General features: G+C 39.4%; 1 protein-coding gene across 2 annotated transcripts in view; it reads right to left on the bottom strand.

The window, feature by feature from the left end:
• Positions 1 to 4,980: 4,980 nt before the first annotated feature.
• znf704 (zinc finger protein 704) overlaps positions 4,981 to 26,853 on the bottom strand; it is an 83,786-nt gene continuing 61,913 nt past the window's right edge. The window contains exons 3-9 of one of the 2 annotated variants that reach the window (XM_063014556.1): positions 24,633 to 24,736; positions 18,933 to 19,174; positions 17,661 to 17,761; positions 14,602 to 14,869; positions 10,166 to 10,279; positions 8,977 to 9,074; positions 4,981 to 8,238 (exon numbers count right to left, since the gene is read on the bottom strand). In XM_063014556.1, the coding sequence (XP_062870626.1) occupies positions 8,127 to 8,238; positions 8,977 to 9,074; positions 10,166 to 10,279; positions 14,602 to 14,869; positions 17,661 to 17,761; positions 18,933 to 19,174; positions 24,633 to 24,736 (1,039 nt within the window). In that variant the 3' untranslated portion in view covers positions 4,981 to 8,126. Of the gene's footprint in view, positions 8,242 to 8,976; positions 9,075 to 10,165; positions 10,280 to 14,601; positions 14,870 to 17,660; positions 17,762 to 18,932; positions 19,175 to 24,632; positions 24,737 to 26,853 lie in introns of both variants that reach the window. The other variant, XM_063014546.1, reaches the window with a different exon arrangement.

Genomic DNA, 26,853 nt, shown 5'->3' on the forward strand with positions numbered 1-26,853 from the left:
ATCATCAATGTAATTGTTTAAAAAGAGGTTTTGCGTTTTATTTGTTTCTATTTATATGACTTGGATAAAGATCAGACCTCAGTGTTTAAATTATTAATGCAGAAATCAATCCTATCACTTTACAAAAAAATTTCTAGTAAAATATTCACTGATTTAATTTACTACTGCCAAACATTGATTTCATAAAAGTAATTCAATGAATATTATATTATAAGTTCAACAAAATAAAAATTTTAATATGATTTGGCTGTTATTCACAGAGATTAAATCTCCACTGAACAACTTTCACTACAGTATTCCCTATAGTAACACATCTGTACTGAAAAAAATTTATGTTTTGTCTACAATGAATGATCTCACTGATCTAGCACTGTACAGAAAAAGGCTTCCGGATTCCCAGAAAGTGGATGTATAAAAAAATGAAGCGCAGATTAAATAGTCCATTTAGACATAGCTATCTTTTAAAAACCAGATAAAACCTCACAATGACAGAAAAGTATAGTACTGCAGTACTACAGTCAAGAAGAAAAGACACTTTTAGCATTAAAATTGTTTGAACACTTTCTCTCAAAATAAGAAGATTAAAAAGGGCTTCTTTATCCCTACCTGTAACTGGTACAAAACAAAGAACTCAGATAAGCTGACACCAGATACATTCGTTGCTTTCTGTGTATGTCCACATACACACATATATCTAACCTCAGAAAGGCACATCAGGCTCCACTGTGTCTCTATTCAGTGCAATCCTGATATTGGAGGCCCAAGTCCCCTCCACAGATTGTAACAAACCACCCAGACCCAGATCCCTAAAAATGGCGTCCAAATGCATATGGGTACACATGACTTGGTCGCCTGTAATTTCAGAGACCTGGATGCCAATTTGCTGGTCAAATGCATTGAGAACTCATATCACAAGAAATAGTCAATAGAATCACAGCTATAATTAAAAGAACTCTAGTCATGTTTTAATAAGCCACTGTGATGCAGTTCAATATAAATGCTAAATAATTCATTAATTTAACACACTGATCTGGTGCCAAATGTTCATCAGCCAAGCCATGTTTTGTGATTGAAGTTTGCTTTAGTTATACACAGAAACGGGGGCTTTGACCAGGTGAAGCCAGGAAGCCCTAATGCTTAACATAGTAAAATCCAGAATGGCATCAGAATGATCCTATGATTTTTGCCCTTTTCCAATTTTGTTTGTTTGTTTTTGGGGTGGGAGGTACAGCTTCCAAACAGTAGTCTATGTTTTCTTATTAACATGGTTTCAAATAGCGTTTCAGCCAATTAGTATACTGCTCAGCGGGTCAGGGATACAACATTTGTGACCTACGTCACTGGCTTAAATGTATTTGAGAGGGAAAGCATGTGCTTTCTGTGCTTCATATATAGTCTGAGATCACTAGTAAAATGCTTCTGTTTTGCATATTTATTTAATTTAATACAACTATTGCTACTGCATATATGAGACATTGGTCTGTTCTACACAGGCATTTCTACTTACTGAAGTTTTAACCACAAAGCTGCCACTGTCTCTCTGTGTGGTTTGAGGTAAGTGGGAGATGATGTTGGCATGTATGAGGGATCTTTAAAAAGTTTCTGCACTTATATTTTAGTTGGAAACGGTGAGGGTGGGATGAGTAGTAATTGGTAGTGTCTGAGAGACTGAGAGCTTATAGTCCACCATTAGATTTCCACCTCTTTTGGATGATCAAAGAAGCTTTAAGGGGAAGAAGATTTTCCTGTGATGATGATGTGAAAGCAGAGGTGCATCAGTGGCTACATGCTCAACCAAAAACATTTTTTGCTGATGGTATTAAAAAGTTGGTACGACGCTGTAGAAAATGCATCGGAAAGTGACTATATAGAAAAGTGATGTCATTTGTTTTTGGATTAGAGTTTAAAAAGTGAGGAAACTTTTTGAAGAACCCTCGTAGTTTTCATATTGCAATATAAACTCTACAGCATTTAGCCTTGCAGCATTTCAAAACTAAAGAAGCGAACTTCAGACTCGGTCGGTTGATTGACTACATTTGTTTAAATGTGGTGTTTTTACACCACTGTCAGTTTATGTCTCTCAAGATTGTTTCATTTCTGTTACCCTATCAATATACTGTAGATACTCCTTAATAGCCTATACCTTTTTTGTTAATGGCATGTCCTTAGAAGATCTTTCTGCATGTCAATGCACACAGTTACTTCAGAAATAGTAAAAGGTGCATGTGCCATGTGGCAGTTATTAAGGCTTTTACCAGCCTAACTCAATCAAGCTTTACAGTGATCGTCTACATTTTAGTCGCTTTAGTTGCAGAAGTAAATTTCCAATCTGTTTATCCGATCAACATTTTAGAAAATCCTTATAGAAATGTAGGGGTTTTCAGCCTTACGCAACTTATGGCCCAACCTCCTGCCAAAACAGCCCCAATGCAATGATTTAAAATATAATCACAAACACTATAACCAATGTAATTTATATTTTACATATTATTTCTAATGGATAGCTTATTAACACTTAAACGACAAAGCATTAAACCTTATATAATAACAGTCTTTCTCTGTGTGTATGGGTGTGTATGCTAGCCCTCCAACTGGGTTCATGTCATAATGATGCAATATGCTCGATGCTCTGTCTGAGAACGGGAAGATCATATGGGGAACCACCTGTGTGTTGTGGGACCCCTTCTCAACCACCCACTGTGCCCAATCTGATCTCCAGTCATCCTGACATTGTTTTGCTACTGGTATGAGGAAAAAAAAAAAGAGAGTAAAACAGATCGTGCTCCAGTCCTCCATGATATAATCCAATTCACTATAATCCAATTTCTGTGCAAGTCAGCTTCATTGGCATCCTAGTTGAAGATGGTCACTATTAAAAAGAAGAAGGAGCTGTTGTGGGTGGGTGTGTCCTTATGTGTCTATAGGGCATATTTTGTTTTCATTTTTAAATTAAATTTAACCATTTTAACTATTTTAAACTTAAAATTTACAAGTGTTTTTTACATAATCCAAAATGACACTATGAAAAGAACTCAGCTATAAAGCACCTGGATTTGTTTTTATTGGACAACCTATTTTAGCACATTATTTGAACACATAGCCGCATTAAGCGTATGTGCATTGTTCAGTATGGGTAGAATCACCAGTATGCTATTAACCCTCCAACACAAAATCAACATTGGTTGGTGCTGACTGTTAAATATTGAATGAAGGTTAATAAGGATTGTTTTCCCAACATAGTGTAATGTTTATTCAATGCACCACTGATATCTGGATTATGACCTGCCTAAAAAGATGTCTGGTATTGTTTCGCTGCCACCAAGTGCTAAATGTTTAGATTGTTTGTAATGGCGTCAGATATCAGGTAAGGATACACAATGCAAAAACTGGCTGTGAAAAATAATAGTTGTTAAGTATTGCTGCAGATCAACAATCCAGTATTTCAACAATCAATTAAATAGAGGCATTTTTTTGGGGGTGGGGGCAGCGGTCTAATATGCTAGCACATGACTGCAAAAAGCTTGAGCATTTGAGAGTTTAAATATTAGCAGAGCTATTATGTGTGGTTGAAATCCTTGCACAAATGGGGGATAATACAGGGAGGGCATAGCGAGTTTCTCCGTATGTGATATGTGATGTGGGGATCTACCACTACCAGGTGAAAAGAAGTGGCCTGTGACTGCACACATTTAGAAAGCAACATGTGATAGCCTGCAATCCTCTTCAGCCAATCTGGGGGTGGCGCATCCGGCATGGGAGTTTGCGAAAATAAATAAAAAAATTTATTACGGGGTTACAAATAAATTAATGACCCCCCTGCAGTATGACTCCCAGGTTAGAGTCCTCTGGTTTAAAGCATCAAACTGAATCAACCAGCTAGGGAATAAATGATCATTAATAAAAAATTATTATTATTTAATGAAAAAGGTGGCAAAGGTTCTGAAAAATATGTACTTATTTTATATTCCAGGTGAACCAATTGTCTTATTGTGCATTGTGAAAAATACAATCAGCAGTTTTCCTCCAACAAATAGACGTTTTGTAATTATTTGATGTATTTTCCTGTGTTTTATACGTTTATTTAGTTATGCTTTTCATCTTAACAAATTATCTAGCCAGCCAGCTGAAGTTAAGAATACAGCTAAGTCTGTTTGACACAAAGACCTCTGCAAGCACATGGTTGGCAATGGCAGTGTTATTATTAAGATATTACATTTGTAATTGTGGCTAGTATAATTTCAGCCTTTTAGCTTTGACCAATCTTCTCAGAGAATGGTATTTTCACTTCCAGAACATCATTGTTGCGCTATATGAGGCCATGCTCTCATACAGCATATTCACATGAAACCCAAGTATATGTTGGCACACAGACCCACACCCACTGTTCAATATGCCTGACTGAAATTAGGCAAGAGTAATCCTGCCTTCCTGAAGAGAACAGAATCTGCACCACTGAGTTGGTGTCGTCAACTCTAAATTTGATTCATATTCAAAGCAGTTACACAATACAGCTTATATTCACATATACATATCAATGTAGAAGTCACTTATACTTCGAGTAAACAGTCATATTTTAAGTAGTGGATATGATTATGTACCTTGATTATTATGCTGTATATTGAACACAGATACATGAAAATCAATCAAAAGACTTGATGAATGAGACAAGTTGAAACCTAACACTGGAGATATCTGTTATTTGGAGAAAGCAAGCTTTATACTGTACAACAGTAGCTGTGTTGGTGGATTTTGCAAATTCTGAAAATGACTATTTAACATGTAACTACATAGAAATAATGTAATTATCAGATGTGTGCCATAACCAGTCACATACAAGAAAGTCTGTGGCACAGTGATATAATGCAAAAAGAACAGCAATGTGGCTTCAGGATTGTACTCAAAACAGGCAGTGATGGCACCTTTTATACTCCCATGTAAAATATTGCAGTGTTTAGTCAGTAAATCATCCACCATCTCATCTGTGGTAATTACCATAACATCTGTGAATAACTATTTATTGACATTTGAACAGAAAACACACAGAGGCCATGGAAACATAATTTAAACAGTTTCATTTGTTTTGTCTGGGAAGACCGGGCCGCTTCTTATATTATCACCTTATGATGTTTGGGGTATTGTAGCACCAAATAGCCAATAAGAGCTTTGGACAAGCAACAGCTTTTATAGTATCCTAAACTTATCAACTTATCAAATACATTATATATTCACATTTGAATAGAAAATTATAACTTTTAGGTAAAGCTGGGTGAAATAAAGAACTTTATTGCAATATTTAATAATAAAAAAAACTCAAATAAATGTTCACCAAACTGCCTCACTAGCAGATTTTGCTGCTACAACAGGTAGGCATGGCAGTTACCATAAGCAATATGACATTTTCAGAAATCACAATAAAAAACAACCACCCAGCTTTATTTTAAACTCTAATAATGAGTGTTTACTCTTGAATCATTGATATCACTGCATGAGTTTCAATCTTCTCTTCATATGTACTCTAATAATTCTGCTAATGTAAGACACTAGTATCTTAGTTAGTATTCAGAAGATCTTGGTCTCATTTTTCATAGACCGAAGCCATGGCCTTATAGTGAAACAGTCAGAGTTGGTTTTTGAGTAGACAAGGCTGTATAATGGTAGAGCTTTAGAAACAATACATTGTCTTGCTTATCTGTTCCTGCTTAACCGCATCACACAGCCTAAGAGGACACTTCCCAAGAACCAGGATGGTTTTTATGCTGCATTTTCTGTAACCCACTTTGGATACACGACCCTGTTAAATGAACAAATGCAAATGCTAAGAAACGTGGGACAGGAAATGTGGAACACCAAAAACGTCTTGGTTGATCAACATTGTTTGGATGGAGTATTGGATTCTTTCAGGAACACAAAGCAGCAACAAAATGTAAAATACTTAGAATGTAAAAAAACACCGTCATTATAGAGAAGAAGATGCACAAACCACCAAATACACATTTTACTTTGGAATAACATGTAAACATGAACTGTGTATATAGCTTGTATTTCTTTATCAACAAAGACTTTCCCATAACAAAATGACAGTAACTTTATCTTCATGTACTGTTTGAAAAATCACTCATATAAAACTAACCCTCATGCTGTGTTCAAATCAGTAAATCATCCTTGGTTTTTATGCATTATACCTTTTAGGTAACCTCATTCCTATTTCTCTTGTAACTGTAAATACGTGAGGCGAATATTAAGAGAACAGTACAGGCCAGAATGCTTGACTGGTACGGTTTAGGAATATATCTTGATAGGAGATATATTTGCCTCATTTGTATAACACAGTGAGATGCTGAATCATTTGATCTAAATAAAAATTATAGTGATATATTTTATGCTTGCTATGGATCTCAACCCGATTCAGCACCTATGGGAGATTTTGGAACAATGTGTTATATAGCAGGTGCCACAACCGTAATGGAAACACAATCTGAGCTTATATCTTATGGATAAAAGGTGTTTTATACATTCAGTACAGTTCCACAGACTTGAAACTGTCCAGGCAGCCAAGGGGGTCCAACAGCAAAAGAAAGCAAATTGTTTAACTTTGACTAGAACACAACAAGAGGGTTAATGCATTTGTTAATAAAATGCTCTTAAGAAAACACTGTTGAAGGCTTCACATGTAGTGAAGGAAAATAAATTCCACTAGTATTATAAACATTTCAATGACAGAAAACATTTAGCTTAGGTCAGAACTACATCCAAAAACATCCTGATAGTACTGTGGATAAAAAGAAAACATTTCTGGAATAGTACGACATACATGAGAGCTGCTAAAGATGACAAAGCCATGATGTTTGTGCTAGCTGGTGTTGGTGCATGGTTGTATTACGCATGGTTTTTATACAATACTGCATCAAAGTGACAAAAACAGCGCCAGAGAACTTACAACTGCCCGCTGAGCAGCCGTTTTCTTCTTGCATAAACGTCATCGGGGCTGGAGTCAAAAAGGTGATGAGCTCCTAAGAACACAACCCCAGTGAAATAAAGAGAAAACTCTTGATCCAGTCTTCATCACCTGGAGCAGCGTGTAGAAAAGCCCAAGTTTCTTCCTCCTCCAAGATCACCACGGTGTAAATACTTCATACCATATCAATCACAGACAAATATAAAACAGTCAAGTGCTTCCAGCTCCAGTGGGTAAGTGCTGTAACTCTGTTCCTTCCTGCTTCAACATGTGAGGTCAGAAAAATGGTGAGAGGAGCAGGAGCTCGCTTTCGAAGCTTTTAAAAGCAAAGCTGTGTGTTTGTTGGCCCTCCACAGGCGACATGCTGACCTGTTCATTACAAACGAGGGTTTCTGTACGTTCGATGGAAAACAAACAGCCTCATCAAATTGAAAGTACCTTGACACAGCATTATTTACAGCAGGAACAAAAAAAGGAAAAAAATGGCACATAAAAAACCTTTTTGGTTGCAGGTAGATATTCCTATGTTGAAAAACTCTTTGCCTTCACTGCTTTTACACATAGCTGCTGGTTTTGCTTTCTGTGATCGCATCCCTGAAAGTAGTACATATAAAACAGATAGAAAACTTGTCTCTTCCTCACGTGTAATTGCTTGAGATGATTCGGAAGAAAAGTGGAGGCTTCCAAGCCTTTTTTTGCATTAATCCATGTCCACTAGGGGGCACACATGTCCTCATTCCCAAGTACCTCCTCTTGGACCAGAACAGGAATTGTTGGGTCTGGTTGACTCACCTTAAGCCTTGGAACACTGTTCATAGAAAACAAGCACCCCTTACTTTTATACTCCACATTGTAGCACTCAAGTTCAGGCAACAAGTTCTTTAGAAAATGTTCAGGCAGTGATTGGACCCGATAAGTTTTGATTGGTTCCTCCACAACATACAAAGTTTCCAAAAACAGATAAGACAAGTGCTTTACAAAGTTCTCAATCTCAAACATCTCTAGCTTTATTCAAAAAGGCAAGTGCCCTGGTTAGAGTGCGAATGCTTAAAGAGTTCAGGTCCTGGATTCATTCCAGTAAGTGAGAGATTGTGGCATAGTCTGTGGAGCTGAAAGAGTAGGAGTGATACTTCGCATGCAGGGAAAGTCACACCCCTTTTTTCATGGCAGCTCAGTCCACAAACCTCTGGCAGGCTTTTTTCCAGCGGCAGGCTGTACACCACATGTCTCGATTTTCCATCCCGTACACCTTACGGCACTTTTTACCCTCACCCCGAGACTTCCTGCTGAAAATGAACAAGCACAATGGAGATATTATTACAAACATTCAAGAGAAAACAACACACAACACTGTCTTTCTTTTATTATTTCATTCTCATGTTTTATCATTGCTTTAACCTTGTCAGGGTCACGGTGGGTCCGGTTTCCTCAAATTCACTGGATGCACCCCAGACATTGGGTCTGGTGAATCTGGGTACAATTACTTAGCAACCCAAGCATTTCTGGGTCACACCTACTGCAACTCTAACCATGATTAAGCGATTTATAACATGAATTAATTATTGATGATCAAGCCTGTTAAAAGTAAACACTGCTTAGGCCGCTCAGGTGGCACAGCGGTAAAACACGCTAGCGCACCAAAGCTGGGATCTCAAATACATCATATCGAATCTCAGCTCAATTGGCTGTTGTTCAGGGGTGGGATAAAACTGGTGCAATTACGACCTCTGCTGGCTAATTGATGGCGCCTGTGCAGAGTTAAGGAATAATGCTGACCAGGGTGTGGCTCTCTATGCACAAGGCTGATCCGCATATGAACTCGCCTTGTGCAGATGAAAAGAGGCAGTCGGTACTGAGCACGTGTCGGAGGGGGTGTGTGTCAGTTGCGAAGTTCCTCAGCAGTGGAGGGTTGTATCGGTGGAGGTGAAGCATAACGCAATCAGGGTAACTGGATATGACTAGATTAGGGGGAAAAAAAAAAGTAAACACTGCTGTAGAGCATGTAAAATAAAAATACATACCTGAGTGATCCTGAGGTTCGGGGTAGAGATGGGGGCGCTGCTGTGGTCTGTGAGCGCTGCTCATTAAAGCCCTGGGTGCGACTGTTAGTGGGAGAGGCCTGCAGCAGAATTCAGCTTGGTTATTGTTTGTTGTGTATACGACAAACAAATAAATGCAAGAGAGACTGAATTAAAGTGACTAAACAATGGTTACACACCAGCTCATTTTAATTATATAAAAAATATGAGTTCCATCATATTAACTGAAAATGCAACATTAAATTATAAATCCCTGCACCTTAGAAAATTTAAAATGAACCCAGTTCATGCATGATGCTTAACCGAGGTTAAAGAATACTGCGGCTAAAAAGGGAAAACAATGTAACAAAATAAAGAAGCAAAATCATGTACAGCCCACTACGGAGAAAGTGGATATAGAAGTGATAGTGCAGAAATGAAAACTGGTTGTCACAATATGGCAAGCTACCCAGAGTCCTCGTGACAACCCATTTCCCATAAAATAAAAAAAGAAAAGAAACCCGGTTCAGGCTGTGGACGGCAATGAACAAGCAGCATCCCACCCCACCAGCTACTTCAGCTAGATCTATTTTCCCCCCATTTTTTCCCCCCAATTTTTCTCCCCTATTCTAGTCATGTCCAATTAGCCTGATTGCGTCCTCTATACTGGTTCGACCCTTCACCGCTGACTGAGGACGCCTCTCAACTGACTTGCGCCCCCTCCGATAAGCAATCAGTACAGACTGCATTTTTCACCTGCACGAGTCGAGTTCATACACGAATGGACGCTGTGTACGGAGGGTCACACCCCCATCAGCATTATTCCTCAGCCCTGTGCAGGCGCCATCAGTCAGCCAGCAGGGGCCGCAGTTGTACCACTTATGAGGACCAATGATTCGACTCTCTACCCTCTAACCCTTCATACTGCCGCCCAACCCAGTCGGAAAGGTAGAGTCGAGATTCGATAGGATGCATTCAGAACCCCAAATCTGGTGCACCAGCGTACTTTACCACTGCGCCACCTGAGCGGCTACTTCAGCTAGATTTAATTAATTTGTATAATTAATTTTATATAGTCGTTAGCAATAGGTGTGGTTAAAATGCATAAACCCACTATCAAGCAGGGGTGTTCACATGCTTTGGCCATATAGTGTACATAAAGATGAATGTATGCTGGTGATATTGTACTCACAGGGGTGCCGGTAAAGCTGACAGGTGGAGACTGCCAGGAAATGCTAAAGCTGTTGCTGGTAGAAGGAGTGAAGTGAGCTGAACTGGTGGAGGGAATAGAGACTGGAGCCGTGGCCTGTGGAGAGATAGCACTTACTTTTAGAGACACTATATGGACAAATGTATTGGGACAGACCTTCTAATTTTTGTATTCATGTGTTTCAGCCACAGCAATAGCTAAATCAGTTATATAAAGGAAATTGTATGCTTCCAACTTTTAAGTTTAGGGAATCCTGTTCTAGTATAACCATGCCCCTGTGCACAAAGCAAGGTCTTTAAAGACACGAAAAGATGGTTTAAAGAAATACCAGTGGTCTGACCTCAGCCACACTGAACAGCTTTGGCATGAACTAGAACATCAATTAAAGCTTTTTTGACCAACATCAGTCCCCAGCCATACAATCACCCTGTTGACTGAATGGGCACAAATTTCCACAGACATACTATCAGATAAAGCAAGGTGAGAAGCAAAAACCAGAGTGCACGACAGTTTGATGATTTTCCTGCTCTATCTACTGGTAATAAACAAATAAGCTGAAACTGTGATTAATCTTGACCCTTTCGGACTCGAGTTAAGCACCCTTGACCTGGGAAACTGCAGCACTTCATTACAGTGTATCACAAAAGTGAGTACACCCCTCACATTTCTGCAGATATTGAAGTATATCTTTTCATGGGACAACACTGACAAAATGACACTTTGACACAATGAAAAGTAGTCTGTGTGCAGCTTATATAACAGTGTAAATTTATTCTTCCCTCAAAATAACTCAATATACAGCCATTAATGTCTAAACCACCGGCAACAAAAGTGAGTACACCCCTAAGAGACTCCACCCCTAAATGTCCAAATTGAGCACTGCTTGTCATTTTCCCTCCAAAATGTCATGTGACTCGTTAGTGTTACTAGGTCTCAGGTGTGCATAGGAAGCAGGTGTGTTCAATGTAGTAGTACAGCTCTCACACTCTCTCATACTGGTCACTGAAAGTTCCAACATGGCACCTCATGGCAAAGAACTCTCTGAGGATCTTAAAAGACGAATTGTTGCGCTACATGAAGATGGCCAAGGCTACAAGAAGATTGCCAACACCCTGAAACTGAGCTGCAGCACAGTGGCCAAGATCATCCAGCGTTTTAAAAGAGCAGGGTCCACTCAGAACAGACCTCGCGTTGGTCTTCCAAAGAAGCTGAGTGCACGTGCTCAGCGTCACATCCAACTGCTGTCTTTGAAAGATAGGCGCAGGAGTGCTGTCAGCATTGCTGCAGAGATTGAAAAGGTGGGGGGTCAGCCTGTCAGTGCTCAGACCATACGCCGCACACTACATCAAATTGGTCTGCATGGCTGTCACCCCAGAAGGAAGCCTCTTCTTAAGTCTCTACACAAGAAAGCCCGCAAACAGTTTGCTGAAGACATGTCAACAAAGGACATGGATTACTGGAACCATGTCCTATGGTCTGATGAGACCAAGATTAATTTGTTTGGTTCAGATGGTCTCAAGCATGTGTGGCGGCAATCAGGTGAGGAGTACAAAGATAAGTGTGTCATGCCTACAGTCAAGCATGGTGGTGGGAATGCCATGGTCTGGGGCTGCATGAGTGCAGCAGGTGTTGGGGAGTTACATTTCATTGAGGGACACATGAACTCCAATATGTACTGTGAAATACTGAAGCAGAGCATGATCCCCTCCCTCCGGAAACTGGGTCGCAGGGCAGTGTTCCAGCATGATAATGACCCCAAACACACCTCTAAGACGGCCACTGCTTTATTGAAGAGGCTGAGGGTAAAGATGATGGACTGGCCAAGCATGTCTCCAGACCTAAACCCAATAGAACATCTTTGGGGCATCCTCAAGCGGAAGGTGGAGGAGCGCAAAGTCTCGAATATCCGCCAGCTCCGTGATGTCGTCATGGAGGAGTGGAAAAGCATTCCAGTGGCAACCTGTGAAGCTCTGGTAAACTCCATGCCCAGGAGAGTTAAGGCAGTTCTGGGAAATAATGGTGGCCACACAAAATATTGACACTTCAGGAACTTTCACTAAGGGGTGTACTCACTTTTGTTGCCGGTGGTTTAGACATTAATGGCTGTATATTGAGTTATTTTGAGGGAAGAATAAATTTACACTGTTATATAAGCTGCACACAGACTACTTTTCATTGTGTCAAAGTGTCATTTTGTCAGTGTTGTCCCATGAAAAGATATACTTCAATATCTGCAGAAATGTGAGGGGTGTACTCACTTTTGTGATACACTGTAACTGTTGCTGCACAATCCATCAGTAAAAAGGGACCGCCACATTACATCGTCTTTGTATTGGATCTTTTTCTTTTCATCAGGTCAGCTATATGGTAGGTGTATAATAGGAGTGTTAGTAGGATAGACTACTCTGGTCATTCACGGTAGGATTCAAGGACACAAGAAATGCACCAGTAATAAAGCATAGTGTTATTATTATATATACAATTATTATAAAAAGTTTATAAACCATCAGCTTCAGATTTACTGACACCCTTGATAAAGATGGTAAAAAATATTATAAAAATATGACAATTAGTAAATTAGCTTAACCTTACAATGGAAACGCAAAACCTCAAACCTAGATCTATTACTAGGGAAAGCAAACAAAAAAATAACCACTGTATAAACCACTGTATAGAATCACTGAACGCAATGCAGCCACACACCCTGGAAGGATGCCAAACCATCATGGGGCCATCTTTCCTTCTCAGACATAGCCAGTCATGTCTGTGTAGATGACCAGCCAGCTAATAGCACTGCTGAGATTTAAACTCAGAGGTCTCGGGTCTCACAGGAGGTGGGTTAGCCACATATTTAAATTTATATTAATGTTAACATTAATAGTTTTTCTGTAACAAAAATATTGTATTATTTAATAAATAAAAGTTTATTTAAAAGAAAACCCAGAAACAAAATGAATACATTTACAGTTTATATATATATTTGTCTTAATATATACTTGTGACAGTTAGGAAAGTAGCAGAATAAGGGTTAATTGTATTTTTTTTATGTGTTCCAGTTAGTTATTTTTTGCATTTTACCCCTTTTATTAATGTGATACTCTGCAAATCCTTGCTACTGTTCTGTCAGTTTCATTATGCAGCTTTATTGCCTTTCATTAATTTCTCCCAAAAGTTGTGTCTCCAAACAAAACAAAACATGTTGAATTCACTGCATTTAATTCATCTAACTGTAATTTACTGGTGCAATAGCAAAACGTGAATGCATATTTAATATCCGTTATTATTGCTTGTTGTAATAATTACGCTCCAACACAGCTACATTAAGCCAGGTGCATTCATATAAATTGTGTTTAATTTTTGTACTGTATCTACTTTAGACAGCTTTCATTATAAGAAATTAAGAAATCGAATCCTAACAGCAGATAAGAAATTATAATTTTCAAGGGCCACGATTTAATTAAAATGATTCAATGAAGTTTTACTCCAAAGTATGCAAATAATAATAAAGAATATTCTTATTAATATAAGCTTTTTACTACCAGACACACCACATCGCTCTGATAGCTATATACACTGATCAGCCATAACATTAAAACCACCTCCTTGTTTCTACACTCACTGTCCATTTTATCAGCTCAACTTACCATATAGAAGCACTTTGTAGTTCTACAATTTGTAGTCCATCTGTTTCTCTACATACTTTTTTTAGCCTGCTTTCACCCTGTTCTTCAATGGTCAGGACCCCCACAGGACCACCACAGAGTAGGTATTATTAGGGTGGTGGATGATTCTCAGCACTGCAGTGACAATGACATGGTGGTGGTGTGTTAGTGTGTGTTGTGCTGGTATGAGTAGATCAGACACAGCAGCGCTGCTGGAGTTTTTAAATACCGTGTCCACTCACTGTCCACTCTATTAGACACTCCTACCTAGTTGGTCCACCTTGTAAATGTAAAGTCAGAGACGATCGCTCATCTATTGCTGCTGTTTGAGTTGGTCATCTTCTATGGTCACCATCAGTGGTCACAGGATGCTGCCCACGGGGTGCTGTTGGCTGGATATATTTTTGGTTGGTGGACTATTCTCAGTCCAGCAGTGACAGTGAGGTGTTTAAAAACTCCAGCAGCGCTGCTGTGTCATATCAACTCATACCAGCACAACACACACTAACACACCACCACCATGTCAGTGTCACTGCAGTGCTGAGAATCATCCACGACCCAAATTATACCTACTCTGTAGTGGTCCTGACCATTGAAGAACAGCATGAAAGGGGGCTAACAAATGATGGAACAGGAAATGCCCTTCCTTAAACTTCTGCTGCAAACTAATAAGTATATCTACTTTATATAACTGATTTATTACATCTGTTAACATCTGCAATTGTTGTGGCTGAAATACATAATAATGGTAAATACCTGGTAGGCATGGTCAGAGTGCACTAGGTAGAGCGCACTGGGAGCAGAGCGACTGAGTTGGGTGGAGCTGTTGCACTCACTCCTTGATGCACCATTGCTGCTGGATGTCTCGGTTCGTTTGTGTTCGCCGGCAGGAGGAGGGGACAAAATGGATGGAGATGCAGGGGACAGGCTGCTCAGCCCATCAGCCACCGAGTCTGTGTTCAGCTTAATCTCAGTGTAATAGAAATCCTCCTCTCCATCACTGCACTCAGAGTCACAGTTACGCCTGGGGGAGGGAAACCGGGGAAAGGTTATAACATTATCTTATTAGCAAACTGATCCAATTGGCTGCACTTCTCTAATTAGGTTTTGATCAAACACTGCATTTCCTTCATTACTTAAATGCAAATTAGAGCCAGTTTATCAAAAGCCTTCTATTAAACTACATGTACATAAAATTAAAGCCCTTTTAATGTGAAGTGTATAATACTTAAATGTTTGCTACAGCATTAAATATGCAAGCCCTTCATGAAAACGTTTCACTGATTTTTTTTTTCTTCTAAAATCTAATAAAAGTCAATTGTGCCTGTTTGGGCACCAGTCATATCAATAGCACCACCTGGGATTAATACTCTAGAGCTCCAGATCTCAGCAGAGTTGGGCTAGTGCATTAGACTGCTGAACCACACAAGCACAATCCTTTTTTTAAGGTACTTGCAAGGCCTAGCCAATCCCCTGAGTTTATCTGGAAAAATGAGCCAGTACTTATGCACAAAGTTGTAAAAAGGCTAATTATTTTTACAGTGGACCTCTCAAACCTGTAAGTGCCAACAATTCTACTAATACTAATCTTATACATTTATGTTTCATTAATTTTTGCTTTTAAAACATATATTTTGTTCATATCAATTAAGTATAAAAACTTTAGATTTAAGGTGGATTAAAAACATACACCCATAAAATAATTGTATGTTAATAATAAAAGTTTGTCAAGAAAAGATTTATTACTATTGCCAAATCCATTTGGTGTATTATTCACTACTAAATACAAAATAACATTCTAATTTGTTTAAAACAGGCTAAAGTACATTTCTAATTGGTTAATTTAATTTGGTTGAAGTTCATTGCAGTCATTTATTTATCTGAACATATTTTTTATGAATTTTTTTAAATGAATTTCCCTTTGTTTCCCAATCTAGTCATTTCCACTTCCCAATTATGAACCACTGCCACTTAAACAACCCTCAATCTGATCGAGAAGAGCCGGATCACCATACATCCCCTCAGACACGTGTCCAATCTGTGGATGCTTCTTATCGCGTGTCAGCGTTGGGCTCCCACACAGAGCCGCATCGAGTACAGAGAGCCACACTAAGCTCCATGTGCTTTGATCTGGTAGTTGGGATTTAAACGATGAATAATAACCGGTGGTAAATAGAGACGCTTAAGACAGCATTTCTACACAGACATTAACCTCGCTCTGACCTCTCACAGGCCTGCCTTCAGTTAGCTCAGCATCTACTGGCAATGTTACCCACTCCCTAACACATTTAGAGCCATGCTTTGTGTTAATAGTTCATTTCATGTATATTACATTAATTTTCTGAAATATTTGAACATTATTTTGAATATGTTATAGCATATATATTGAATCTAATTTACTGCTATTTACAACCCCCATTTGACTCACCAGCAGTTAAGCCACGGATAATTTCCAAGAGTGATGCTTGGGTATGACTGTTCTACAGAATGTGAACTGTGGATAATTGGAAGTACCTTATCATTTATTGCCTTTATGACTCAAGCCCTTTAGTGTTTTTTCCTAAACTAATACACCTGACTTCACTTATGAGAGATTCTGTAATTATCTGATAAGCTTCATCATGTGTCCTCAAGCAGAAACAGCAGATGACAAAATTACTTAAATTACATTTTCAAAAACAGTTGCACAGATAAGTTCTGTTAAGCTAATAATATGAACAATGTGAGGCAGCTTTGAAACAAAAACTCTTGCCAGTTTAGCAGTTTGTGAGATTTCAACATGAGGTAACATGAGTTCCAGAGACACCACCACACAATTTGAAAAATAAGATTTTGTACTAGATTATTTTGAATGATCAGTCTCAACATACATGGCGGTGTATGTCAAACATGGACCAGCAGTAGTAAAAAGAAACAGTGGACAAAGCTTACTGAGAGGCATAAATAAGCACCACTATGGCATTGTTGCATAATGCTTAAAGGTATACCCACAAAAATGGAAAGGAACAGTGTTAACAAAAACATCATGAGCATTACAAAGCAATAATTCATAGCAGAAACCTTTTCTATTAAAGGCTAATGCACAAAGATGCATTGCTTGGTTTAAGGAGCACACATCCTGGACCCCTGGGTAATAGAAAACAATATTATAGTCTAATCTAGGGCGGTACAGTGGATTGGTGGGTAGCACTGTCGCCTCACAGCAAGAGGGCCCTGGATTCGATTCCCAACTGTCCAGGGTCCTTTCTGTGTGGAGTTTGCATGTTCTCCCTGTGTCTGTGGGTTTCCTCTGGGAGCTTTGGTTTCCTCCCATTGTCCAAAGAAATGCGAGTGAGGTAAATTGGAGATACAAAATTGTCCATGACTGTATTTGAAATGTAACTTAAACTGATGATTCTTGTGTAACCAGTAATTACCTCTCCTGTCATGAACGTAATCAAAGTGTTGTAAAACATGACATTTAAGTCAGAATAAATAAATATTATATATAATATTATATATTATAAATAAATATAAAATAAATGAACATCTATAATGAACCATATTTCCTGCATCTAGATGAATTTTATGGTTTAAGGAGGCTTTGCACAGCCATAACAGAGCCAGATAAAGCCTATGGTAATAACACTCTTTAGTGATCATCTTCTTATATTCCAGGATTATGAGGTCCTGCAGTCACACTGCTGAAACTAGTTAACAGTCATTAAACCACCTTTCCCTTATTGCCATTTCATAAACCCTTCTTTTGTGTTTTTATGGTGCTATAGTACTTGTGGTTTAGGTGAACATGAGCTGGAGTGGTTGGATGCGCTTACCCGAGGTGCATGGTACGTATGTGCCTCTGGATCCCAGCTGCAGTACTCAACACCTTGCCACAGTTCTTCCACAAACACTTGAACATCACCTTCATGGAGTTCTGCAGAAACATAACTTCATAGTTTATTAAATAATTTATTTGTATTTTGTAATCACTTTATTTTTGTTCACATGCAGTGTGAGATGGCAAGGTTCTCCACACATATAAAGGTAATAAAAATAAATACAGTTGTGTCAGGAGGGGCATCCGACATATAACTGTGCCAGATCAGGTGTGCAGACCAGAAAGATCTGCTGTGGCAACCCCTAATGCAAGAGCAGCCAGGAAAAATCTTAATTAAATGCATTGGAGTATTAATCAATAAAATATTCAAAACTGTTAAAATAATACAAGTACAAAGAAACAGTAAATACGTTTAGATCCCAAAGATGAAAACATTAGCATTAACTAAAGTATGTAAATGCAATTTTTCTTAGTGTTGACATAAAAATGTAGTAAATGTATTTAGATTGGAAACTAGAAGGAATAAGGTAGTCGAACAGGCCGACCTGAAGTCCATATAGGGCCGCCAGTGAGTGGTAAAGGCTCAGTTGGACGAAAGGTGTAATCCTCTTTGAACTACACTTCAGAAGATTCCCTGCGGCTCATCAAACGTTACTCACTACACCAGGGGGTGATGCTTTATAGAAGTACCCTGCGACTCAGCTCTAGGTGCAGTCTCCTTTTGTTTGTCACTCTGCTTGTTTGTCTGCCGCAGTGACTGATCGACTACCTGTCTGTTTTCTCCCGCTAGCTCTCTTGCTAGCGAGGTTCTGTTCTGATTTTTAGAAGCCCAGCCGGTGAATCATGGTCACATCCTTGTGCTGCAGCTGCCATGTCAAACATGTAGCACAGTGCCATTCAGCCACTGTTGGGCCCTTGAGCAAGGCCCTTAACCCTCTCTGCGCCGTACAATGGCTGACCCTGCGCTTTGACCCAAGTTCCAAAACAAAGTGGGATACGCAAAAAAGAATTTCATGGTACTGTACACCTGTATATGTATGACAAATAAAGACATTCATTTATTATCTATCTCTCTCTATCTATCTTACTTCAACTGCCATACAGCTCATGAAAATGGGACACAGCCTGAAGAAGTAGCAAAGTCCGCTCTACATAAACATGTTGGTCATGTAGATCAGACTTGAGTGATGAAAAACCTGACTCATTGGCTACATCTATTCCTCTCCACACTATAAGCTAAATCAGGCTGAAGTTTTGAGTCACTGACCTTGCGTTTGCGCGGAATGGGCTCATCGAACAGCAGACTGCTAGCATCCTGTTCTTCCAAAGCATCATCATGCAGCCCACTGAAGCTGGACATCTTGAACGGCCTGAAGCTGTCGGCTGAGAGCGGTGGGGATGGAGTGGACGGGTTGGACTGGTCACTGGGAGCACTCCAGCTCCAAAAACCACTGCTGCTGTAACTGGAAGGAGTAAAACCTCCATCTTTCCATGAACCATTTAGACCCTCTGCAAAAAATGTAAGATGATTTAAGATGTTTAGGGATAGAAATATGCTATACTTAAAGTTTCAGCACATATTCTGCCTGCTAGTTAAAACAGTAAGCATGTGTAGAGAATAGAATTATACTTCCTTTTGATATTGGAATAAACCATAACCAAAATAAAAATGTTGTGAAAACAAAAGTCAAAAACAATTTCTCAATTTAAATCTGCATTTGTCCTTCATAACACATTTATAAGCCTTACATATATTATTTACATACTATCTGTCTGTCTGTCTGTCTGTCTGTCTGTCTGTCTGTCTATCTATCTATCTATCTATCTATCTATCTATCTATCTATCTATCTATCTATCTATCTATCTATCTATCTATCTATCTATCTATCTATCTATCTATCTATCTATCTATCTAATGTATCTATCTATCTACACCGATAAGGCATAACATTAAAACCACCTCCTTGTTTCTACACTCACTGTCCATTTCATTAGCTCCACTTACCATATAGAAGCACTTTGTAGTTCTACAATTACTGACTGTAGTCCATCTGTTTCTCTACATACCTTTTTAGCTTGCTTTCACACTGTTCTTCAATGGTCAGGACCCCCACAAGACCACCATAGAGTAGGTATCATTTAGGTAGTGGCTGATTCTCAGCACTGCAGTGACACTGACATGGTGGTGGTGGTGTGTTAGTGTGTGTTGTGCTGGTATGAGTGGATCAGACACAGCAGTGCTGCTGGTGGTTTTAAATACCGTGTCCTCTCACTGTCCACTCTATTAGACACTCCTACCTAGTTGGTCCACCTTGTAGATGTAAAATCAGAGACGATCGCTCATCTATTGCTGCTGTTTGAGTTGGTCATCTTCGGGATCTTCATCAGTGTTCACAGGATGCTGCCCTCGGGTCGCTGTTGGCTGGATATATTTTTGGTTGGTGGACTATTCTCAGTCCAGCAGTGACAGTGAGGTGTTTAAAAACTCCATCAGCACTGCTGTGTCTTATCCACTCATACCAGCACAACACACACTTACACACCACCACCACGTCAGTGTCACTGCAGTGCTGAGAATGATCCACCACCCAAATAATACCTACTCTGTAGTGGTCCTCTGGGGGTCCTGACCATTGAAGAACAGCATGAAAGGGGGCTAACAAAGCATGCAGAGTAACAGATGGACTACAGTCAATAATTGTAGAACTACAAAGGGCTTCTATATGGTAAGTGGAGCTGATAAAATGGACAGTGAGTGTAGAAACAAGAATGTGGTTTTAATGTTATGGCTGATCGGTATATATATATACAGTGCCTTGCAAAAGTATTCGGCCCCCTTGAACTTTTCAACCTTTTGCCACATTTCAGGCTTCAAACATAACGATATGAAATTGTAATTTTTTGTGAAGAATCAACAACAAGTGGGACACAATCGTGAAGTGGAACGAAATTTATTGGATATTTTAAACTTTTTTTAGAAATAAAAAACTAAAAAGTGGGGCGTGCAATATTATTCGGCCCCCTTGCGTTAATACTTTGTAGCGCCACCTTTTGCTGCGATTACAGCTGCAAGTCGCTTGGGGTATGTCTCTATCAGTTTTGCACATCAAGAGACAGAAATTTTTGCCCATTCTTCCTTTCAAAACAGCTCGAGCTCAGTGAGGTTGGATGGAGAGCGTTTGTGAACAGCAGTTTTCAGCTCTTTCCACAGATTCTCAATGGGATTCAGGTCTGGACTTTGACTTGGCCATTCTAACACCTGGATACGTTTATTTGTGAACCATTCCATTGTAGATTTTGCTTTATGTTTTGGATCATTGTCTTGTTGGAAGATAAATCTCCATCCCAGTCTCAGGTCTTTTGCAGACTGCAACAGGTTTTCTTCCAGAATGGTCCTGTATTTGGCTCCATCCATCTTCCCATCAATTTTAACCATCTTCCCTGTCCCTGCTGAAGAAAAGCAGGCCCAAACCATGATGCTGCCACCACCATGTTTGACAGTGGGGATGGTGTGTTCAGGGTGATGAGCTGTGTTGCTTTTACGCCAAACATAACGTTTTGCATTGTGGCCAAAAAGTTCGATTTTGGTTTCATCTGACCAGAGCACCTTCTTCCACATGTTTGGTGTGTCTCCCAGGTGACTTTTTATGGATATCTTTGAGAAATGGCTTTCTTCTTGCCACTCTTCCATAAAGGCCAGATTTGTGCAGTGTACGACTGATTGTGTCCTATGGACAGAGTCTCCCACCTCAGCTGTAGATCTCTGCAGTTCATTCAGAGTGATCATGGGCCTCTTGGCTGCATCTCTGATCAGTCTTCTCCTTGTTTGAGCTGAAAGTTTAGAGGGACGGCCGGGTCTTGGTAGATTTGCAGTGGTCTGATACTCCTTCCATTTCAACATAATCGCTTGCACAGTGCTCCTTAAGATGTTTAAAGCTTGGGAAATCTTTTTGTATCCAAATCCGGCTTTAAACTTCTCCACAACAGTATCTCGGACCTGCCTGGTGTGTTCCTTGGTCTTCATGATGCTCTCTGCACTTTAAACAGAACTCTGAGACTATCACAGAGCAGGTGCATTTATACGGAGACTTGATTACACACAGGTGGATTCTATTTATCACCATCAGTCATTTAGGTCAACATTGGATCATTCAGAGATCCTCACTGAACTTCTGGAGTGAGTTTGCTGCACTGAAAGTAAAGGGGCCGAATAATATTGCACGCCCCACTTTTTAGTTTTTTATTTCTAAAAAAAGTTTAAAATATCCAATAAATTTCGTTCCACTTCACGATTGTGTCCCACTTGTTGATTCTCCAAAAAAAATTACAATTTCATATCGTTATGTTTGAAGCCTGAAATGTGGCAAAAGGTTGAAAAGTTCAAGGGGGCCGAATACTTTTGCAAGGCACTGTATATATACTTACAGTGGGGAAAATAAGTATTTGATCCCCTGCTGATTTTGTAAGTTTACCCCCTTACAATGACTTGAACAGTCTATAATTTTATGGAAGGTTTATTTTAACAGAAAGAGACAGAATATCAACAAAAAATCCAGAAAAAAAAACATTAAATAAAGGTTATAAATTAATTTGTATTTAATTAAGGGAAATAAGTATTTGATCCCCTACCAACCAGCAAGAATTCTGACCACCACAGACCGGTTATGTGCACATGAGGCTCACAAATTAGTCCTGTCCCTGTATAAAAGACTCCTGTCACAGAATCAGTTTCTTCCATTCAAATCTCTCGACCGCCATGGGCAAGACCAAAGAGCTATCAAAGGACATCAGGGACAAGATTGTAGACCTGCACAAGGCTGGAATGGGCTACAAGACCATCAGCAAGACGCTTGGTGAGAAAGAGACCACTGTTGGTGCGATAATTCGAAAATGGAAGAAATACAAGATCACAGTCAATCACCCTCACTCTGGAGCTCCATGCAAGATCTCACCTGGTGGGGTAAGAATGATTCTGAGAAAGGTGAGGTCAGTCCAGAATTACACGGCAGGAGCTTGTCAATGATCTCAAGGGAGCTGGGAGCAGAGAAATGCTGGATATGACCCCAAGAACACCATCCCCACTGGGCATTTCTTTGCCTCCAAACACGGCGAGTGGAGTTGATGCCAAAGAGCTCAATTTTGGTCTCATCTGACCATATCACATTCTCCCAAGCTTTCTCTGAATCATTCAGGTGTTCATTGGCAAACTTCAGACGGGCCTGTACATGAGCCTTCTTTCGCAGAGGGACTTTGCGGGCACTGCAGGATCTCAATCCATAACGGCGAAGTGTGTTACTAATGGTTTTCTTGGTGACTGTGCTCCCAGCTCCCTTGAGATCATTGACAAGCTCCTCCCGTGTAATTCTGGACTGACCTCACCTTTCTCAGAATCATTCTTACCCCATGAGGTGAGATCTTGCATGGAGCTCCAGAGCGAGGGTGATTGACTGTGATCTTGTATTTCTTGCATTTTCGAATTATCACACCAACAGTGGTCTCTTTCTCACCAAGCTTCTTGCTGATGGTCTTGTAGCCCATTCCAGCCTTGTGCAGGTCTACAATCTTGTCCCTGACGTCCTTTGATAGCTCTTTGGTCTTGCCCATGGTGGTCGAGAGATTTGAATGGAAGAAACTGATTCTGTGACAGGAGTCTTTTATACAGGGACAGGACTAATTTGTGAGCCTCATGTGCACATAACCGGTCAGTGGGGGTCAGAATTCTTGCTGGTTGGTAGGGGATCAAATACTTATTTCCCTTAATTAAATACAAATTAATTTATAACTTTTATTTAATGTTTTTTTTTCTGGATTTTTTGTTGATATTCTGTCTCTCTCTGTTAAAATAAACCTTCCATAAAAATTATAGACTGTTCAAGTCTTTATAAAGGGGTAAACTTACTAAATTAGCAGGGGATCAAATACTTATTTTCCCCACTGTATATATATACAGTATCATGAAAGGTTTGTGTGAAAATGTTATTTCTTAAACTGTTATTTTATTTATTATGTATGTCACTTTGGCTGCCAATTGCTTGTTTTTATAAAAATAATAGTGTGTTAGATTATATTTTTCCTTAAAAAATAAAATTAAATGTTTTTACTCAAATTTAAATAGCAAAAGCATAATACACAACATGGGTCAAGAGCTTTAGTTAATGTTCGCATAAATAATTTGTGCGTGGATGGTTTTGGTGTTAGAAACTGCTGATCTGAAATTCTTACACAAACAAGTCTCTAGACTTTACACATAATTATGTGGAGAACAAAGAAAAACAATCACACCAGTAAGCATCAGTTCTGCCAACAGAAGCACCTTGTTGATGAGAGAGGTCAGAGGAGATTGGTCAAACTGGTTTGAGCTGACAGAAAGCCAAAGTAAGTCAAATAGCCACTATTTGGTAGAGTGGTGAGCAGAAAAGCATTTCAGAACCCACAACTTGAGGCAGATTGGGCTATAATACCAAGAGACCACATCAAACTTCACTCATGTCAGTCAAGAACAGAAATCCTAACATATAGTGGAAGCAAATTCAAGCCTAAATGTTTTGTTATCTAGGTATTGTTGACCATATGACCATATGTAGTTTAGTGTACTATAATGACCTCCATAATCACAAGCTCTAAATCCAATAGTGCACCTTTGGGATGTGGTACAACATTATTACCCCTGTATTACTTGCTTTAGCATGTTTGTGACATTATTTCTCTAATACAATTAACAGACAAACCTGTTTTTAAAACATAAGCCTGGCTTTAACAAGAATAATAATATCATTAACATACTAACAGCACAATCATTGAGGGGTCATGTGTATAATTGCAGAGTCAAGGCTAAGCAACAGTGAAAAACAGGAAACCACTAAGTGAAAAACACACACTGCTGCTGCATCTGGAGCTCATGTTTTGTGGATTTGAGTAAGCATGTGAGCAGACTTCACACCTATTGCTCATAGTTGGTGTACTTACCGCTAACTTTAACTGGAGGACTTCTCACAAGAGGACTAGTGGAAAGACTGGTTAGCACCATGGCAGCGGTCACTTTGTCCATGTCCACCTCTTCCTCTGATTTTCTGTAAAAAAAACATATAAATGTTAGTAGTTCTATTAAATGGATTTAACAAAACCTCTTTTGTGAACTAGGTATGGTCAATTATGTCAGTGGTTTCCAAGAACCAGCCATGGGTTAGTGCCATGGTAATAGTGAGGGCAAATGAGACTGACTAAAGTAAGACGCATTAACAGCAATATAATTGAATCAGATTATTATTATGATTTACATTTGACATTTAGCAGACGTTCTTATCCAGAGCGACTTACAGAACAACACTACACTACACAACTAATCGTCTAATCAATCTCCAACCCAGGATCTAGTCATCTCTCTTGATGACTCCCAGATCAGACCATCCGATAATCTAAGAAACCTTGGTCTTATCCTGGATAACCAGCGGACCTTCGCTTCTCAACATGACAAGATCGAGCCAGTTCCTCATCTACAATATCAGGAAGATTCGGCCATTTTTCTCCATGTAAGCCACTCAGATTCTTGTCCAGTCACTTAGAATCTCACGGTTGGACTACTGCAACTCCCTCCTGGCAGGTGCTCCTATGTCCACTACTGAACCCTTGCAACTCATTCAAAATGCAGCTGCTCGCCAGGTTTTTAATCAAGCTAAACACTGCCACATCACCCCACTGCTGCATTCTCTTCACTGGCTTCCTGTAGCTGCACTCAGTTAACACTGATGCTCGCCTACAAAGCCAAAAATGGACCAGCCCCAAGCTACCTTCAAGGTCTAATAAAACCCCGCTCTGTACCGCGCAACCTCCGAGCCACTAGTCTCACTCGACTTGATCCTCCACCCAGGACTCGAGGAAGACAAGCATCAAGGCTTTTCTCTGTACTTGCACCCAAGTGGTGAAACAAACTTCCTCTGTCTGTCCGAACATCTGAGACTCTCACTGTCTTCAAAAGACGATTAAAAACCCTCCTCTTTACTAAACACTTCAGCTGACATGTACTTACTTACTAACGCTCTTATTCATTCAACAAAAAACAGGGTTTTAGCAGATTTGTGTTCTTAAACTGTTGTTTACTTAAACTAGAGTATGGTAATGTTCACTATGGAAGCACTCTGGATAAGAGCGTCTGCTAAATGCCGAAAATGTAAATTTAAATGTACAAGGATACATATCTGCTGAAACTTGGTTAGAACAAGTTTTTTTGTTTTTTTTTTACAAATAAGATGCTATAGATGCTATTTAATCACTACCAATGTAATTCATTATAATTAATAATTTATTTATATTATATGAGGCTTTGTATAACTTATTACTGTTCACGTGAAGAAGCAAGAAATGTAATCACAGGCAGTATGTCACACGGGTGTGAAGCAGGGGTGTAGTTTAATGTGGAATAGAGTTTACACTAAATACATGTGTTATTATTCACTAAACACAGGCAGTCCAAATTTTGTATATGTAGTGTAATTGCAGAAATCAAACTTTCTTAAAGTGTCACAAAAAACATCATTAATACACATAAAAAGCTCTAGCCTTAGCATGTGTATGCATGCTTCTGTTTCTAAATTAAAACTCTTAGATACAGGCGCGGTAAAACACACTAGCTCACCAGAGGTTCAAATCTCAGCTCTGCTACCGGCAGGCTGAGTGACTACACAAACAACAATTGGCTTGTTGTTAAAGGAAGGGTGCTGGAGAGGATTCCTCATAACTGATGCAATTACGACCTCTGCTGTTGATCGATGGCATCTATACAGAGATGGGGGATAGTGTGTGATCAGGGTGTGTCTTTTTGTGCGCAAAGCCGATCCACTAATGAACTCGCCTCGTGCCGGTGAAAAAATGCAGTCGGCTACTGCACACGTGTCGGAGGGGGCGTGTGTCAGTCACGGCTCTCCTCAGTCAGAGTGGAGGTCAGCATCAGAATAGAGGAAGCATAACGCAATCAGGTAATTGGATATGACTAGACTGGGAGGAAAATTAGGGGGAAGATGCAGGAAAATAAAAACTCGTAGATACAGGGTTTATTGCCAATCACTTCAATATATTTAATGCATTCGGTGCCATTTGTAATGTAATAAATGAATAGCAGCAGGTTTCAAATAACATTGCTTAGAAAACAGCCATTACATTGCCAAATCATGAATATAAATGTCTTTATTTC

This window comes from Trichomycterus rosablanca, chromosome 2 (genome assembly GCF_030014385.1).
Source record: "Trichomycterus rosablanca isolate fTriRos1 chromosome 2, fTriRos1.hap1, whole genome shotgun sequence".
NCBI classification, from domain to species: domain Eukaryota; kingdom Metazoa; phylum Chordata; class Actinopteri; order Siluriformes; family Trichomycteridae; genus Trichomycterus; species Trichomycterus rosablanca.